General features: G+C 44.7%; 1 protein-coding gene across 3 annotated transcripts in view; it reads left to right on the forward strand.

Moving 5' to 3' along the window:
- The first annotated feature begins 8799 nt into the window (after positions 1-8799).
- RFC3 (replication factor C subunit 3) overlaps positions 8800-16689 on the forward strand; it is a 37340-nt gene continuing 29450 nt past the window's right edge. The window contains exons 1-2 of one of the 3 annotated variants that reach the window (XM_070409176.1): positions 8800-8941; positions 11305-11442. In XM_070409176.1, coding sequence (XP_070265277.1) covers positions 8855-8941; positions 11305-11442 — 225 coding nt within the window. In that variant the 5' untranslated portion in view covers positions 8800-8854. Of the gene's footprint in view, positions 8942-9072; positions 9153-9208; positions 9452-11304; positions 11443-16689 lie in introns of those variants that run through there. The other 2 variants (XM_070409177.1, XM_070409178.1) reach the window with 2 other exon arrangements.

The following is a 16689-nucleotide window of genomic DNA, read 5'->3' on the forward strand; positions in this document are numbered from 1 at the left end:
CTCCCGGAAAACAGCCTCCCAAAATGTCGGAGACTGTTATCAGTACTGATATCTTATCTTTATCCATGTGCTGGGAATAGGGAATGAATTGACCCACCCAGGTCTTGATATGCTAAATCCTGTCCTTGTGCCAGGAATGAGGAATGAATAGGACCTGGGTACACCCAAAATTCCTTTGACCTTAAACCTCCCCTTTGGAAGTAAATAAATGCGCTGTGTTGTCTGTGGTGGGTGTGACTGTCTCTCCATCAGAGTGGCAGCCCCCCACCTGGCCCCAGCTTTTCTCTATTTCTGTGTCTGGTCTCGTTTTTTCTTTATTTTCTTAATCCCCAGCTCCTCCGCTCAAGAACCTGTTGTTTTCCCGTGCGGGTCGCGGGAGACAGAAACAGCTCACCACAATGGTGATCACAGAGCAGGCAAGTGCAAGGGTGGCGGCCCCCAGGTGGGCCTGCTCTTGGGATGGCCATGGCGATCCCAGAGCAGGAAAGTTCCCCACAGGCAGCACCCAGCAGGGCCTGCCCCCAGTCTCTGAAGTGATCCCGTGATCCATGAGCAGGAAAGCGCAGCCTGCAGGCTGCACCCCACCCTGGCCACAGCTCAAGGGAGAGAAAAACATGCAGTGGAGGCCAGGAGCCTGAGAGATCAACACAGAGGGGCGCCTGCTCCAAGCCTCCATGGTGTGGCTGGTGGCAGGCCCCCAGAAGACACACACACACAGCGCCTGCTCTGAGCCTCCAATGCGGCTGGGGGCAGGCACCCAGCAGACACATACACACACATACACACATACACACACACACACACACACACAGGACGCCTGCTCCGAGCCTCTGCTGTCAGACTGTGGCCGTCAGTAGGACATCCACTGAGGGCTCCCGGACTGTGAGAAGGGCAGGCTGGGCTGAGGGAACCCCACCCCCCGGTGCACGAATTTCGTGCACCGGGCCTCTAGTTAAAATATAACCACTAATTACTGAGTGACTTCTTTGTGCTAGATGTTTACATTACCTCACTTATTTCTCAAATGAGCCATGTAAAGCAGGTTTTATCAACCCCCTTTTAGAGCTGAGGAATCTGAGCCACTGAGTGATGGGAGCTGTAGTTTGCTGGCCACTGATTTATATTCATAATCTCTTCTCTGAAGACTTCTTTCATGTTCTGGCTCTCCTCAGAGGATCCTATTTTCTCATAGCAATTTTTTTGCACCCCAAATATTTAAGGGTCTGGAGGAGGATTGCCACATAAAATACAGGGTATCCAATTAGATTTTAATTTAAAAAAAACCAATGTATGTTTTTTGCATAGGTATGCCCATCCAATATTTGCAGTAATATTCAATAATATTAAAAAGCTATCTGAATTTAAAATGAAATTGGGGCTTCTGTATTTATATGTGTAAAATCTGGCAACCCTAGTTGAGCGAAGTGTCTTTTGTGTGTTTTGTTGTCCCCTCCACACCATTTTTCCTTCCTTAAAACCTCTGACAACTTTGAAAACACTTTTCAGCCCTGTCAGGGTGGCTCAGCTGATTGGAGTGTCATCCCGTACACCAGAGGTTTTAGGTTTGATCCCAGGTCAGGGTGAGTAAGGGAGGCAACCAACCTCTCTCTCTCTCTCTCTCTCTCTCTCTCTCTGTTTCTCCCATTCCTCTCTCTAAAATCAATAAAACCATATCCTAGGATAAGGATTAAAAAAACAAGAACAACACATGTCTTCAAACTCCACTCTCTATTACCACTCCTTGTTGACTTTGTCATCCTCATAGTTACTCTTGTCAATTCATTGATCATTTAGTACATGGTTCACTTTCTTCTGAGTAATTATTTCCATTATTACTTTTCTTGATTCCAATATCCATATAGATGATGTTTCAATACTCTTTCTTCCTATTTCCTTTACCTTCTAATTTCAAACACTCTTCCTTCCATCCCAATTCAATAGGGAGTAGCCTAGGGAGTGTGAAGAGTTGTGCAGTATTACATAATGTGGTCAGGGAGACCTCACTAAAGAGATGAATTTGAGAAAACACCCTGAATGAATTGAGGGACAGAGCTCTATTGACATTTGGATAACAGTGGTTCAGGAAGAGGAGACTGTAAGTGCAAAGGCCCTGAGGTTGAAGCTTTACAGGCTTGTTTCAGAAAGTTTCTTGAGAACAGGAATTATATCTTTTACTTGGTGGTGTTATTTATTGTGTCTAGTAATATCTTACAGGAATAACTCAGTAAGTATAACGGTAAATAAAAGACTGCAATAGCCCTAGCTGGTTTGACTCAGTGGATAGAACATCTGCCTGCGGACTGAAAGGTCCCGGGTTCGATTCCAGTCAAGGGCACATGCCCAGGTTGCAGGCTCAATCCCCAGTAGGGGGTGTGCAGGAGGCAGCCCATCAAGGACTCTCTCTCTCTCATCATTGATGTTTCTATCTCTCTCTCTCCCTCTCCCTTACCCTCTGAAAACCAATAAAAATATATTAAAAAGAAGTCTGCAATAAATTCATGTTGTTTAAATAAATGAGTAAAGGCACTTTGATATAAGCTTATTAAACATATTTGAGAATCAATTCCTGTTCTGCAGACCTTGCAATCAAATGACAGCATTTAGGATTCTGAACAATATGTAAACTAAAAACACAAACTAAATGAGGAATTAGTATTATGTACAACTAGAAAGTGCATTTGAGAGGTATAATTTGAGAGGCATAATGAACATTTTATGTAGGTTTGATATGCAAAATATTTTCCCAAGGGTTTCACATTTTTCCCCTCATTTTAATCAAAAGGGCTTTCAAACATTCCGGACTTAGAATAGTTTGTTACCCTTATTGATAGATCCTCCCTTTCCCCAACTGGTGGGCGGGGTATGATGTAACCTGCAGCCCAGAAATACCTGAGTGACTCACCAGGTACCTTATATGGACGATACATTGGACCACCAATCCACACCTGCCAAATACCCTAAGCCCTTGTCCTATATGGACAATGCAGTAAGCCACCAATCAGTGTGCGCTGAGTACACTAAGCCCCCCACCCCTTCCCATTCCGCCCCTCAAAAGGCGTGCCCACCCCTGCACGTGTTGCTGCTCTCTCCTTGTGAGACAGCCCGGCAGGTGCTTCTCCTCTAATAAAGCCTGTAGTCCTGGTTTTTCGGCCTCTGTCTGATTTTTCATTTTGGTGCCGAAGACCCGGGAGAGGTGAACGGGAGCGTGGACGATCCTTGAACCTAGGCCCGAACTTCTGATTCCTGCTCTGGCTCTGCTCGGTGGTACGGCTCTGAGTTGATTGGCCCGCTCCGGACACCTCTCGAACCCTGCCACACCAAGACACGTGGGGATCTCGTCGCTTCCCTTCCACCGGTAGGCTTCAGGGACTTTCCCAACCCCCCCCCCACACACACACACTTTTTTTTTCTCTCACTCCCTGTGACCTGGAGGGGCATTAGGGCCTACAGAGTCTCCCGTCTACTCGGCTACACGTTTTGTGCGTTCTATGAAAGCCCAGGCGCCTGGCAGGGAATTCTCTTCTACTCCCCGGGAAAGGTCTTGGGGTGATGACCCTGGAACCTTTTCTCGTCTCTCTCTCGACGAGAGAGAGGCTACAGGTTGGCTGAGGGAAAAGGAGGACGCTCCTTGTTCCCTTCCCAACTTCTCTTGCTCTTCCCTCTGGTCATAGGGACCTCTCAGTCCAAATCCCCTCTAAACACACCCTTAGGGTGTCTCCTTGCCAAACTCTCGACCCTTGGTCTTTCTGGCTACATCAAACCAAAGAAGCTCGTGTTTTTTTTTCTTCTGTAACACTGCCTGACCACAATACAAACTCGACAATGGCTCTCAGTGGCCCGAAAACGGCACTTTCGATTCCAATATCCTCCGAGATCTAGATAATTTTTGCCACCAGACAGGGAAAGCTTTCGAAATCCCTACTAACAGGCTTCTTTTTTCTCTGCTCTCACCCCTCTCTTTACTCCTCATGTTCCACTCATCAGATCCTCCTCGCAAAGTCCTCTTTGCCCTCTCAAACTGATTCTCAGCTCCTTTCTCTGTCTTCTGACCCTTACAGCCCTGCCATAGAAACCTGCATCCCACGCTCTCTGAGACCTCTAACCGCCCGCCTTCCCCTGAGCGCTCTCCACCCCCGTGACCGCCAACAACTGAATTCACAGGTGGCTGGCCAGTTCCCTTTGTGAGAGGTTGCAGCAGGGGAGGGTATTACCCGGGTAGCCATTCCCCTCTCACTCTCTGATCTTTCTCAAATTGAAAAACACCTCGGCTCTTTCTCTTCAGACCCTCTTAACCAGCAGCCGCCTTCTCCCCAGTCTCTGAGAGCCCAAATCCTGAGAACGTGAGCTCTAAAACAGCTTTTCCCACTAACACTCATTCTCAGGTCATCCAAAGACTGCCTTCCTCAACAGCCTCTTCTATTCCCGCGTCCATTCTACCCGAGGAAGGCAGCAGAAACTGAGGGCATAGTCTGAGTAAATGTCCCATTCTCTATGTCAAGCCTCACACAGATTGAGAGGCATCTCAGATTTCTTTTTCCACTGACCTGACCACCTTTACTCCCCTGACATGCGCAGCAAACTTCCACAAACCCCTCAAGAAGACCTCGTTCTAAGGTCTTTAATAATAGAGACGAGGAAACCCATATCCAAAATCAAAGACGAGATCAGGACAAGGCTGAGGCCCATTAGGAGGCCTTCCAGCTCCTAGCCACAGCTTTCAAACCCCAAAGGACATGCCAGTCCTCCAACTGCGGGTAAGTCAGGGGCTAAGCCTCCTCCAGGCCCATGCCTCAAAAGCAGCAAGGAAAGACAGTGAGCCAAGTCCTGCTCAAACCTGAGACCCCCGCCTGGGCCCTGCCCAAGGTGCGGAAGGAAAGGCCACTGGAAATCAGACTGTAGTCTGGCCCTCTGGGTCAGGCCTCAGCCAGTCCAGCATGGCTGCCCTCTGGATCCGGTTTGGAGCTCCCGACTTCCTGGGACTGGCCACCAAAGAAGCTGCCCAGGCCCTGACAGGGCTCCACAGATGTACATCACCAGGACAGAGCCTTGGGTATTGACTGTGGCGGCAGGTAAGCCGATCTCCTTTTTAATTGACACTAGGGCCACTTATTCTGCCCTCTCTGAATTCGCTGGGACCCTTGTCCACTCCTCAGTCTCTATTATGGGGGTTGACAGATTAGTCTCACAGCCATTAGCCACCTCACGTCTACACTGCATCTTACTAAATTCCCCCATTCACTCTTTTCCCGTTCTACCTCGGTGCCCAGCCAGGGCTACCATGTATTCCCTCATAAAACCCAGTTGTCCCAAACCACAGTCACCTACCTCAGTTTCACTGTCTCACCCCACAAGGCCGAGCCATTCCTGGGACTGTAAATGCCTTATCTCCTTATTTCATCTAAGACTGTCCCCTCCTCTGAACAAGAAATTTTCTTCTTTCTCAGGCTCACTGGGTACTCTTGCCTCTGGGTTCACAACTGTAGTCTTCTTGCAAAGCTCCTCTATGACGTGACATGGCGAAGGGACCCCCCTCACTGAGCCTTTAGATCCCAAGGCCAACATTCTCACCCCTTTAATGCTCTGAAAACTACTCTGACCTCAGTATCTTCTCACCCTGCTCCCCTCACCCACTCCACCCTTCCCAAAAAACAACTTCCTTGACTGGGCAGGTTTACTCAACAGTCCGGCTACTATCAGAAACTGAGATCGTTATCTCTAGGAAAAATGCGGCAGTTTTAAAATCCAAGCAGCTAGAGGCCTGGAACAGGCTGTGTGGCCTGCTCCCTCCTCCTCCTGCATTTTCTCCAGCCTCATATACCTATACATAATTTTCCAAAGTCTTTATTAACTTAAAGACTTTGGAGCATTGCTGGGTTAAATGAATTCACCTGCTCTTAGTATGTATACTTTATTGAAAGTAGGAGAAATACTTAATGGAAGGTCTAAGCCTTAGACTAAGGCATGGTTATGCATTTTTGAAGGACATAGAAAGAAGGTTTGAAGGCTAATTTGAAAGTGTGAAATTTACGAAGGTTGTGTATGTGATGAGAACGAAAAGAGAAATGTTGAAAGAAAGAAAGAAGTTCTAAATTAACTATTTACAAGAATTGTAAAAGGGCCATTTTATTCTGAGCAAGAAAGTGAGGTTTCAGTCTCCAAGCCTGGCAGGACAAGGTTGCTGGATACTTCTTAAGCTAAACCAGAATATTCAGAAAAACAGCAAGGATCAAGGTTCAGTAAAAATAAGAAGTTAAGCCAGCACAGTGTCTTACTTCTTATCCAACCATCCAGGTCCCTGGCTTCCACTGCTCCTTTTCTTCCTATTCTCTTTTTCCTTGGATAACAGCCCATTCCTACATTCCCTCCCACTTTTCACTGCAATACCTACCTCTCTCAGGCCCACCAAATGCTTCCCACCATCCCCGAAGAAGACTCGGCGACACCATCCAGGACCTGATGACCCATCATTCCTCACAGGCTCTTACTTGGCAAGGTACCCTCCAATTTTTACTCTGGAAGAAGCTCAGGTTTTCGAATTCCTTTTATATGTCTCCTCACCATAATCCTCCTACAGGTAGCTAACAATGAATGCACCAATGAAGGTTTTTTTTCAGGTGAAACGGACTTGGGATGTTGAGGGAGTCATCAATTCTACTATAATTGTCTTTATCCCAACCTATCCCTCTCCCACTAAAGGACATTCTCTCTCGCCCTGCAAACCTTGGACCTACTCCTTTGCCCACCCTCATCAACACAACTTTCCATCTACTCTCTAACATCAATCCCTCCTTCTCTACATCCTACTGGATTTGTCTGTCACTGGCTTGAACCCTCATCATAGCCACTCCAATCCCAACCTATTGGACCACTAACTTAACTCTTACCTATACCAGACTTCAACGCACCCTATACAACATCTCTCTCTTTAATACGGAAAACACTACCTGTTTAACAAATACCTCTCAAACCACTACCTCAACTACTCCTACACCTTACTACTGTACACAATCTATAGATTTACCCCTTCCCTTAGCCTGCCCTCCACCGGGTATTTTTCTCCTTTGTGGGACTACAGACTACACCTGTGTCCCCCAGGACCTGTCACACTCGCTCTGCCTTTATGTCTTCCTAACCCCCAATCTTTCTATCAGAACAGAGGGAGAACTCAAATCCTCTCTTGGTCTTCTCAGGTCTCACCACAAAAGGGCGGCCCTTGTTCCCCTCAGTGGGTACGGGAGCTCTCACTGCAGTAGGGACAGGCGTAGGAGGCATTTCCTCCTCTGTTCATTTCTACCACAAATTGTCTGCTAAATTTTCAGAAGATATCTCCATCATTAGAAATTCCCTTGAATCCCTTCAAAGGCAGGTAGACTCCTTAGCAGCAGTAGACCTACAGAACCGGCGTGCTTTAGATCTCTTGACAGCTGAAAAAGGAGGTACCTGTGTCTTTCTTGGGGAAGAATGCAGCTACTTTGTAAATGAATCAGGAATTGTCAAAGATCACATTAAATCCCTCCGGGACAGGATTGACCAAAGACAAAGTAACCAGCTAGAAGGGGGGTATGCCATCTTTGGCTCACTTAAACCATGGCTCCTCCCACTATTAGGCCCACTGGTGTTTATTCTTATAATCTTGCTCTTTGGCCCCTGTCTCATGCACTGTTTCACTAGTTTCTTGCAGAACAGAATGCAGGCGTTCGCCAACCAGAAGGTGGGAGAAATCTATCTGGCCTTGAATTCAGAACCTAGAGACACCTATGTCACTGGAATCTTTGAGACCCCGGGTAGATGCCCCTGACGACGTCCCCTCTCAGCAGGAAGTAGCTACGGAAGATGGACCCTCACCCCCTGACCTTGCCCGGACTCTCAATTTTTTTTTAATATTACCAAAAGCCTGGAATGATAGATCCTCCCTTCCCCCAACTGGTGGGCGGGGTATGATGTAACCTGCAGCCCAGAAATACCTGAGTGACTCACCAGGTACCTTATATGGACGATACATTGGACCACCAATCCACACCTGCCAAATACCCTAAGCCCTTGTCCTATATGGACAATGCAGTAAGCCACCAATCAGTGTGCACCGAGTACACTAAGCCCCCCACCCCTTCCCATTCCGCCCCTCAAAAGGCATGCCCACCTCTGCACGTGGTGCTGTTCTCCCCTGGTGAGACAGCCCGGCAGGTGCTTCTCCTCTAATAAAGCCTGTAGTCCTGGTTTTTCGGCCTCTGTCTGATTTTTCACTTATGTCTTTTCTACTACAGGCCACATTTCTGTAGCTTTTCATGACCTTTAGATTGTTTTGCTTTCAATCCAGTAAGAACTTCAAAGAATGGAGGTAAGGAAAGATAGTAAAGTTTAGATCTCTTTTTAGCAATTTATTCAATAAATTATAGGGTGCCTGTCAAGTGAGAAAAGCCACAATCCGGACATATTCTAGTGTCAAGAACAGAGTTCGACACAGTAAATATTTTGTAAGTTTCTGTAGAAAGCATGAGTGAATAAATGAATAACGAAATGAATCAAGGAGAGTAGCTTCTCTAAGGTACCCAGAGATTCGACGCCTAGAATATCAGAGCCAAATTTCAAGTTTTGCTGGATAGTTCCTGAACTATCACACAGGGTGAGAACAAAGGGAAATGATTAGAATGAACAGGATGACAACGGGACGAGGCCGCGGCCAATTCTGTCCGCACTAGGCTTCCGTAGTAAGAAAGGTCCTGAAGTCGTTTCCGCGCCCGCGGCCGGTAGTGACGTCACGAAATTTGAGTCGTGCGCAGAAGTTGCCGGGGCAGCTGGGTGCGGAGCGCGCGCGCGGGACTTTCGAGCGTCCGGTCCGGGAACCCCACCAGCCATGAGCCTCTGGGCGGACAAGTACCGGCCCTGCTCGCTGGCGCGGCTGGACTACCACAGGGAGCAGGCGGCCGGGTTGCGCAGCCTGGTGAGGCGCCGGGCGGGGGCGCGGGGAGGGCGGCCGGGCTCCGGCGTTGGCCCCGCCGCCGCTGGAGGTGACGGCTGCTGTGGGGAACAATAAAACAGTGAAGGGGAAAGGGGGGGCGTGGGGGCGAAGGTCGTGCCGGTAAACTAGGATAGGCTGGCTGAGAGCTGTCGTCTGAGCCCAGAGGAGTCCCAGATGGAGTGAGAAAACCCGGGTACGGACGCGGGGCAGAGGGAACGGGTGGAGGGAACAGCAAGCACAGAGTCTCGGAGGCAGGAGTGTGCGCAGCTTCTGGCGTCCTCCAGCCGGTGTAGCTGGGTAATAGTGGCCAGAGGGAGGAGGAAGAGGAAATGGGGTGTGTGTTTGGGACGGGGTGCAAATGCAGTAAATTCCACAGAGGTGGGTGGGAAGCCTTCGGAAGGTTTGGAGCAGAGAAGTGACGTCATCCCACCGATTTTTTTAAACCAGCTTACTTAAAATTTCCTGGTGTCATTGTCCTCAACAGATGGGAAGGTATTTGGCTTATTCATTTCTAAGGTCATTTATAATTCTAAAATAGATTGCTAATTAAGTTGTCCTTGAGTTTAATTCCATGTGGAAGATCCCCCCCCCCCCCCATCCTGATGCCTATTTTTATGTTGTCGTTTATAAAATGCTGATGGCAAGGTTTGTGAGAAGCGAACCAAATTTTGTAGGGAGTGGACAGGGAAGAGGGTCTTCAGAAAAATCTTGTGTCCTTGGAAGCCATTTATCCACCCCTTTTAAGGACCTAAAACTACCACGTGCTGATAAAAGTGTTTTTGCTCACCAATTACAGGTACTAAAGTACTTTTTAAAAATGAGAACTAATAAAAAAGGAACTCCATCCGTTTATATGATAGTCACTAGAAGAGTTGATAGTGTTGTGAGATAGGTTTTTTCCTCTTCGTTAATTATTGGTATTCCATCTATGCTAATTAAAAATAAACCTATTACATCTGTATACTTTATTTATAGACAAATTGCATTTTCTCACAATAGCTTTCACTTCATTTTTCTTAGACAAAAGATACATTTTACATTATCTGTGGCTTTTTTACAGAATTTGGAATAAATGTTTTGGACAAAAATTTAATATATTCATCTTATGAGTTAACAAATTTGTTTTTAAAAAATGTTTACCTTTTTATTGTTGTCTACAGTTTAATAAAACTATGAAACATTTAAAGCATAACCTTTATTTTTGATTAGATTGAAGATTAAAAAACAAAGGCAGCTAGTATTTGAGGAGTATGTATTATTAGTTGAATAGTCTCTTTCCTTGAGACATTTTTTTTCAGTGCCAGAGTTAGATGAGTTTACAAAGTGTTAAAATTTACTGTAATAAGTACTTCTCTTAAGATACTTATTTTTTCTATAATGGTTACTTACAAAACTTTTGCTCCACAAGATTTTATATATCCGAGGCACAGATGTGTTTTCATCATCTTTATAGCCTTTCATATTATAAATTCCTAAACCAGACTGATCATCAGTGTCACTTGGGAAACGTTATAAAAAACACAGTCTTGCACTGTAATGCAGCACTATCGGTGCTCTACTTTGTCCCCTTGCTCTTTCTTGTAAGTGCACACAGACTGACTTTCACCTCCCTGTATTTACACTTCCTGAGGCTTTCTCTTGCTGACACCCCTAAATTGATTTGAAATACTTGGGAATTAATGTTCACTACTCCCCGTCCACTTTTCCAGTCTAGCTTTAACAAAGGATTGATGAGAGAGAGCATGTCAGACTCCATCTTCTGCACCCTTGAGACGGGTAATACTGTGGTGTATTTTAACTTTAGCTTCAAGATCCCCAGCAGGATCAAGTCTCATGTGTCCAGAATGGTATTTAAGTTGATAATACACTCTGCCTTCTTTTCCTATTGCTTCCCTACAAAATTTTTCTTTACTTCCCAAATAGGCCAAATGCACTCGGTTCTTATCAAAGGGACTGTGATAAGACAGACATTAATTTCAGTTACTAAATCATAATTTGATGGAATTGATCTAATAACCAACCAGTCTTTTAATTTAAAAAGTTCTCTAGGAGATTCTGACAGTCAGCCAGGTTTGGGAGTTCTTACTTTCTAGCATATGGTATTGTATCAAGCATGTATGCTAGGTATATAATTACATAAAATTAATGCCAGGGAATAATCAACATTCCATAAATGTAAAAAAATATATGTATACTCACACACACACACACACACACATATATATTTGAAGTTTCATAGATAGAGATACAAAATATTGATACTTAAAAAGAGTTTAATTCTACCCAGAACAATTGTGTGATTAGGAAAATGCGTCATTCATTGTTTGATTTTTTTCTTTTCCCAGGTACAGTGTGGTGACTTTCCTCATTTGTTAGTGTATGGTCCGTCAGGTGCTGGTAAAAAGACAAGAATTATGTGTATTCTACGTGAGCTTTATGGTGTTGGAGTGGAAAAATTGAGAATTGAACATCAGACCATCACAGTAAGCATTTCACTTTGAGCCCTCCAAATATTTATAGCAGGGATTTTCAATCCTCATCATCAATACATTGCCCTCCCCCATTGCTACCCCATATATGATTTAAGTAAGTATTTCACAGGTAATCCTGGTGTTCAGGATTGAGAGCTTCTGATTTATAGACTTAATTATTATAACCAGCCCAAAGTCAGTTATGTTCTAGAGAAATAGGAGCAACAGGAGATTAGGGTGTGGTGGTAGGGTTCATTTTAAATTCCATAGAAAATCAGTGGCTCATTTGGAACTAGTACTCAAGGTTTTAAAAGCTCATTGTTCTGAGAGCAATAGTGGGTATGGAAAAAAAGGGAATGATTTTGAGGGAAATTGTAATTGTGGAATAAGGCAACTTGGTAAAGATTGGCAGCTGACTGTCTGGAAAAGGAGGCATGAGGCTCTGGGATCGTAACAGAGCTCCTGTAATCTTGCCCTGGCTGAGCTTTCCAGCTTCATATCATGCAGTGTATTTTCATGCTCTTCCCTTCTAGACCATGTTGAAGATCTAGCTGGAATGTCTGCTGTCAGAGTGCCCTACAACTCCATTAGAACTAATTTTTCCTTCTAGTACACAGTTTGTACTTTAAGAGTACTTACTTTGTTTTGCCTTATGTTATATTATTATAGCTTTTACATCTTTTACTTTGACAAAATAGTATTTATTTTGAAATTATATAGGGAATATGGCATATTCATTTTCATATCCTTCATAGCCATTGCTATACTGACTTATACATATAGGACATTGAAAAAAATGCGTGCTGAATGACTGGATGATAAGTAGTGTTATTAGAATGTTTAGGATGATAGATTTTAGGCTAATGTTGATTAGCTTGTGTTTATTTAATTTTTAATCTTTATTGTTGAAACTATTACATATGTCCCCTTTTTTCTCCCATTAACCCCTTATTGCCTAACCTCGCCTCAGGCCTCCACCACCATATTGTCTGTGTCCATGGGTTACACATACAAGTTCTTTGGTTGATCTCTTTCTACCTCCCCCCTACTCCTCACCACCCCCACACCCCTGCCTTCCCTCTGAGATTCCATAGTCTCTTCCATGCTTCTGTGTCTCTGGATCTATTTTGTTCAACAGTATATTTTGTTCATTAGATTCTACATATATGAGTGCGATCAGGTGATACTTGTCTTTTTCTGACTGGCTTATATTGCTTAGCATAATACTCTCCAGGTCCCTCCATGCTGTCTCAAAGGGTAAGAGATCCTTCTTTTTTACTGCTGCATAGTATTCCATGGTGTAAATGTACCACAGCTTTTTTTGTTGTTGTTGTTGCCTGGGGGGGAGGGGGAGGGAAGGAGGAGGGGAAAGGCTCCTGAAGGGAGAGTGCCCACAGCTTTTTTATCCACTCATCTACTGATGTGCACTTGGGTTGTTTCCAGAAATTAGTTATTGTAAATTGCTCTGCTATGAACTTAGGGGTGCATACATTCTTTCTGTTTGGTCTTTTGGGTTTCTTAGGATATATTCCTATAAGTGGGATCACTGAGTCAAATGGAAGTTCCATATTTAAGTTTTCTTTTTCATATTTAATTTTTTGAGGAAACTCCATACTGTTTTCCAGAATTGCTGCACCAGTCTGCATTCCCACCAACAGTGAACTAGTGCTCCCTTTTCTCCACATCCTGGCTAGCACTTGTCATTTGTTGATTTGTTGATGGTAGCTATTCTGACTGGTGTGAGGTGATATCTCATTGTTCTAATTTTCATCTCTCTGATGATCAGTGACTTGGAGCATATTTGCGTATGTCTCATCCATCTGAATGTCCGCTTTGAAGAAGTGTCTATTTAGGTCGTTTACCCACTTTTTAATTGGATCATTTGTCTTACTTTTGTTAAGTTGTATGAGTTCCTTATATATTTTGGATATTAACTGTTTATCAGATGTATCATTGCCAAATATGTTCTCCTATACACTGGGCTCCCTTTTCATTTTGTTGATGGTTTCTTTCACTATGCAGAAGCTTTTTTATTTTGACATAGTCCCATTTGTTTATTTTCTCCTTAGTTTCCTTTGCCCTAAGAGATGTATCTGCAAACATATTGCTATGAGAGATGTCTAAGATCTTTATGGTTTTATGACTTAACATTTAAGTCTTTTATTCCTTTTGAGTTTATTTTTGAGTATGGTGTAAGTTGGTGTCTAGTCTCGTTTTTTGCATGTATCTGTCTAGTTTTCCCAACGTTTATTGAAGATACTGTCTTGACTCTTTGATTAGTTTGTGTTTAGATACATTGAGTTTGACATATATCCTGGTGGAAATTCTTATAATATATGCAGGGAAAAATTTAATAAGAAAAGTGTGGAATCTGTAGGGAGAAACTTTAACATAAAAGGACAAAGAACAAGAACTGATCAAATGGAAAGATGCAGTATGTCTCAGATATGTGACTTAATATTTAAAAGTATCTGTTTTCCTCCAGTCAGAGTGTAACTTTCAATGAAGATTAATTAAAATCCAATTGTTTTTTAATTGTATGAAATTCTTAAAGTACCTATGAAATAATAGATTTCTGAGACTGGCTAAAGTAACTTAAAAAGATTTGGAAGTGGGACTGACATGAACAGATATTAAATCATATTTTAAAGCTACTATAATCAAAACAGTATTGTATTGGCATGGGTACAGAGAATTAGGTCAGTGGAACTTAATAGCCCAGAAATAAGATGGAGGATCTATTTCAGATCAATAGGAAAAGGGTGAGTAAGCACAATGTGCTAACCTAAAAAGTTGAATTTCTGATACCTAATGTATAAAAATAAATTCCAGATGAAGTAAAGATTTAATTGTTAAAGTGAAACACTAAACTTTTCAATAAAATTCTTTAAACAGCCTGTGAATCAAGAACACCTTTTGACAGAAAACATAGACGCTATAGAAAAATATATATATACTAGAGGCCCGGTGCACAAAAATTTGTGCACTCGGGGGGGATGTGGGGGGTCCCTCAGCCTGGCCTGTGCCCTCTCGCAGTCTGGGACCCCTCGGGAGATAACGACCTGCTGGCTTAGGCCTGCTCCCGGGTGGCAGAGGGCAGGCCCAATCCCTAGGTGCAGCCCCTGGTCGGGCTCAGAGCAGGGCCGATTGGGGAGTTGAGGTGCCGCCCCCTGTCATGCACAGAGCAGGGCGGATTGGGAGGTTGCAATGCCACCCTCAGTCACGCTCAGGGTAGGGCCGATTGGGGGGTTGGGGCACCGCCCCCTGTCACACTCAAGGCAGGGTCGATGGGAAGGTTGCGGCGCCACCCCTGTCAAGCACAGAGCAGGGCCAATCGGGGTTGGGGCGCTGCCCCCTGTCACGCACAGAGCAGGGCCCATCAGGGGGGTTGGGGCTCCGTACCCTGTCATGCACAGAGCAGGGTCGATCAGGGGGTTGGGGAGCTCCCCCCTGTCACGCACAGAGTAGGGCCGATAGGGGAGTTGGGGCACCGCCCCCTGTCACACACAGAGCAGGGCAGATCAAGGGGTTGGGCGCCGCCACTCTCACACTCAGGGCAGGGCCGATGGGGAGGTTATGGCTCTACCCCGTCACACACAGAGCAGGGCCCGTTGGGGCGGGGGAGGGGGGTTGGGGCGCCGCACCCTGTCACACACAGAGCCGCAGGGCGATCAAGGGTTTGGGGAGCTCCCCCCTATCAGGCACAGAGCAGGGCTGATCAGGGGGTTGGGGCACCTTCCCCTGTCACGAACAGAGCAGGGCGGATAGGGAGGTTGTGGCCCCGCCCCCTGTCACACACAGAGCCGCAGGGCGATCAGGGGGTTTGGGCACTGCCTCCTGTCACGCTGATCCCGGTGCCGGGAGGCATATTACCCTTTTACTATATAGGGTAGAGGCCTGGTGCACGGGTGGGGGCTGGCTGGTTTGCCCTGAAGGGTGTCCTGGATCAGGGTGGGGGTCCCCACTGGGGTGCCTGGCCAGCCTGGATGAGGGGATGATGGCTGTTTGCAGCTGGTCACACACCCTTCAGGGTGGGGGTCCCCACTGGGGTGCCTGGCCAGTCTTGGTGAGGGGCTGAGGGCTGTTTTCAGGCTGGTGGGTGACTGAAGCTCCCAACCGCTCCTTTTTTTTTTTTTTTTTTTTTATTCTGGGCCAAGGCCTCTGCTGCTGAAAGCAGGTATCTGGTTTGTTTCGGTTCTATAATAGAAACACTGTATCATCTCCAGCTCTGAGATCCCGGCCGGCTGAAAGGTGGTTTCTGGGGTTTTGTTTAGCTTCTATATTTGTTACAATGTTTCAAAATGCTAGCTCAGAGGCCGGCAGCGGCAGGCGGGGAACGTTGGAGTCCTCCTTCACTGGAGCAAGCAAGCCTCATGTTCGCTTCCAGCTGCCTGGCTGCCGGCCGCCATCTTGGCTGGCAGTTAATTTGCATATCGCCCTGATTAGCCAGTGGGAAGGGTAGCAGTTGTACACTAATTACTATGTTTCTCTTTTATTAGATAGGATACTTGGAAATATAGGAATTTTTGAAATTTATATGACAGACAAGATAACACATAAAATCAATAGGAAAACGAGTGATTATAAATATTTGAAAGGAACATTTTAGGTAAAAGAGTTTATAAACCAACAATGGAAAAGACAAAAACCCGGTAGCAAATGGAATAAAAAACAGTCACAGAAGAGAAATATAAACAGCTAATAAACATGTAAAGATGTTGACCTTTGTGATAGTCAAGGAAAAGCAGTGTGAATCTATTACATATATTCTGTAATATATATACTCTCTTATATTTCATATCTTATAATGTATATTAACTATGGTATATATGTGTGTATGTGTGTGTGTGTGTGTGTGTGTATATATATATATATATATATATAAAATATACTCATCAGCTGGCAAAAATTAAAGTCATGATGTAATACTTACTGAAGATGGGGAATGTTGGGGAATTATATTCACTGCCAGGAGAAAAATGAATTGCTAAATATTTTTTTGGAAGGGAAACTGATTACACATATAAACACACATACATAATAGAAGTATAGGAAATATCCCTGTCAATCGAGCAAATTCTTTATTGGGAATCTATTGCCATAGAAATGAAAGCAGTGTAGGAGACATGTGCAAGGATGTTAATTGTGGAATTGTTTGAGAGGGCAAAAAGCAATAAATAAAATGCCCATCAATATAACTAGTTTTTGGGACACCCATGTTATAGATTCAAATGCAACTCCAACACCCTATTCCACTTT

Source organism: Myotis yumanensis, unplaced genomic scaffold (genome assembly GCF_028538775.1).
Source record: "Myotis yumanensis isolate MYYU_CA2020_CCGP unplaced genomic scaffold, mMyoYum1.0.hap1 SCAF_3, whole genome shotgun sequence".
In the NCBI taxonomy this organism is placed as follows: Eukaryota; Metazoa; Chordata; class Mammalia; order Chiroptera; family Vespertilionidae; genus Myotis; species Myotis yumanensis.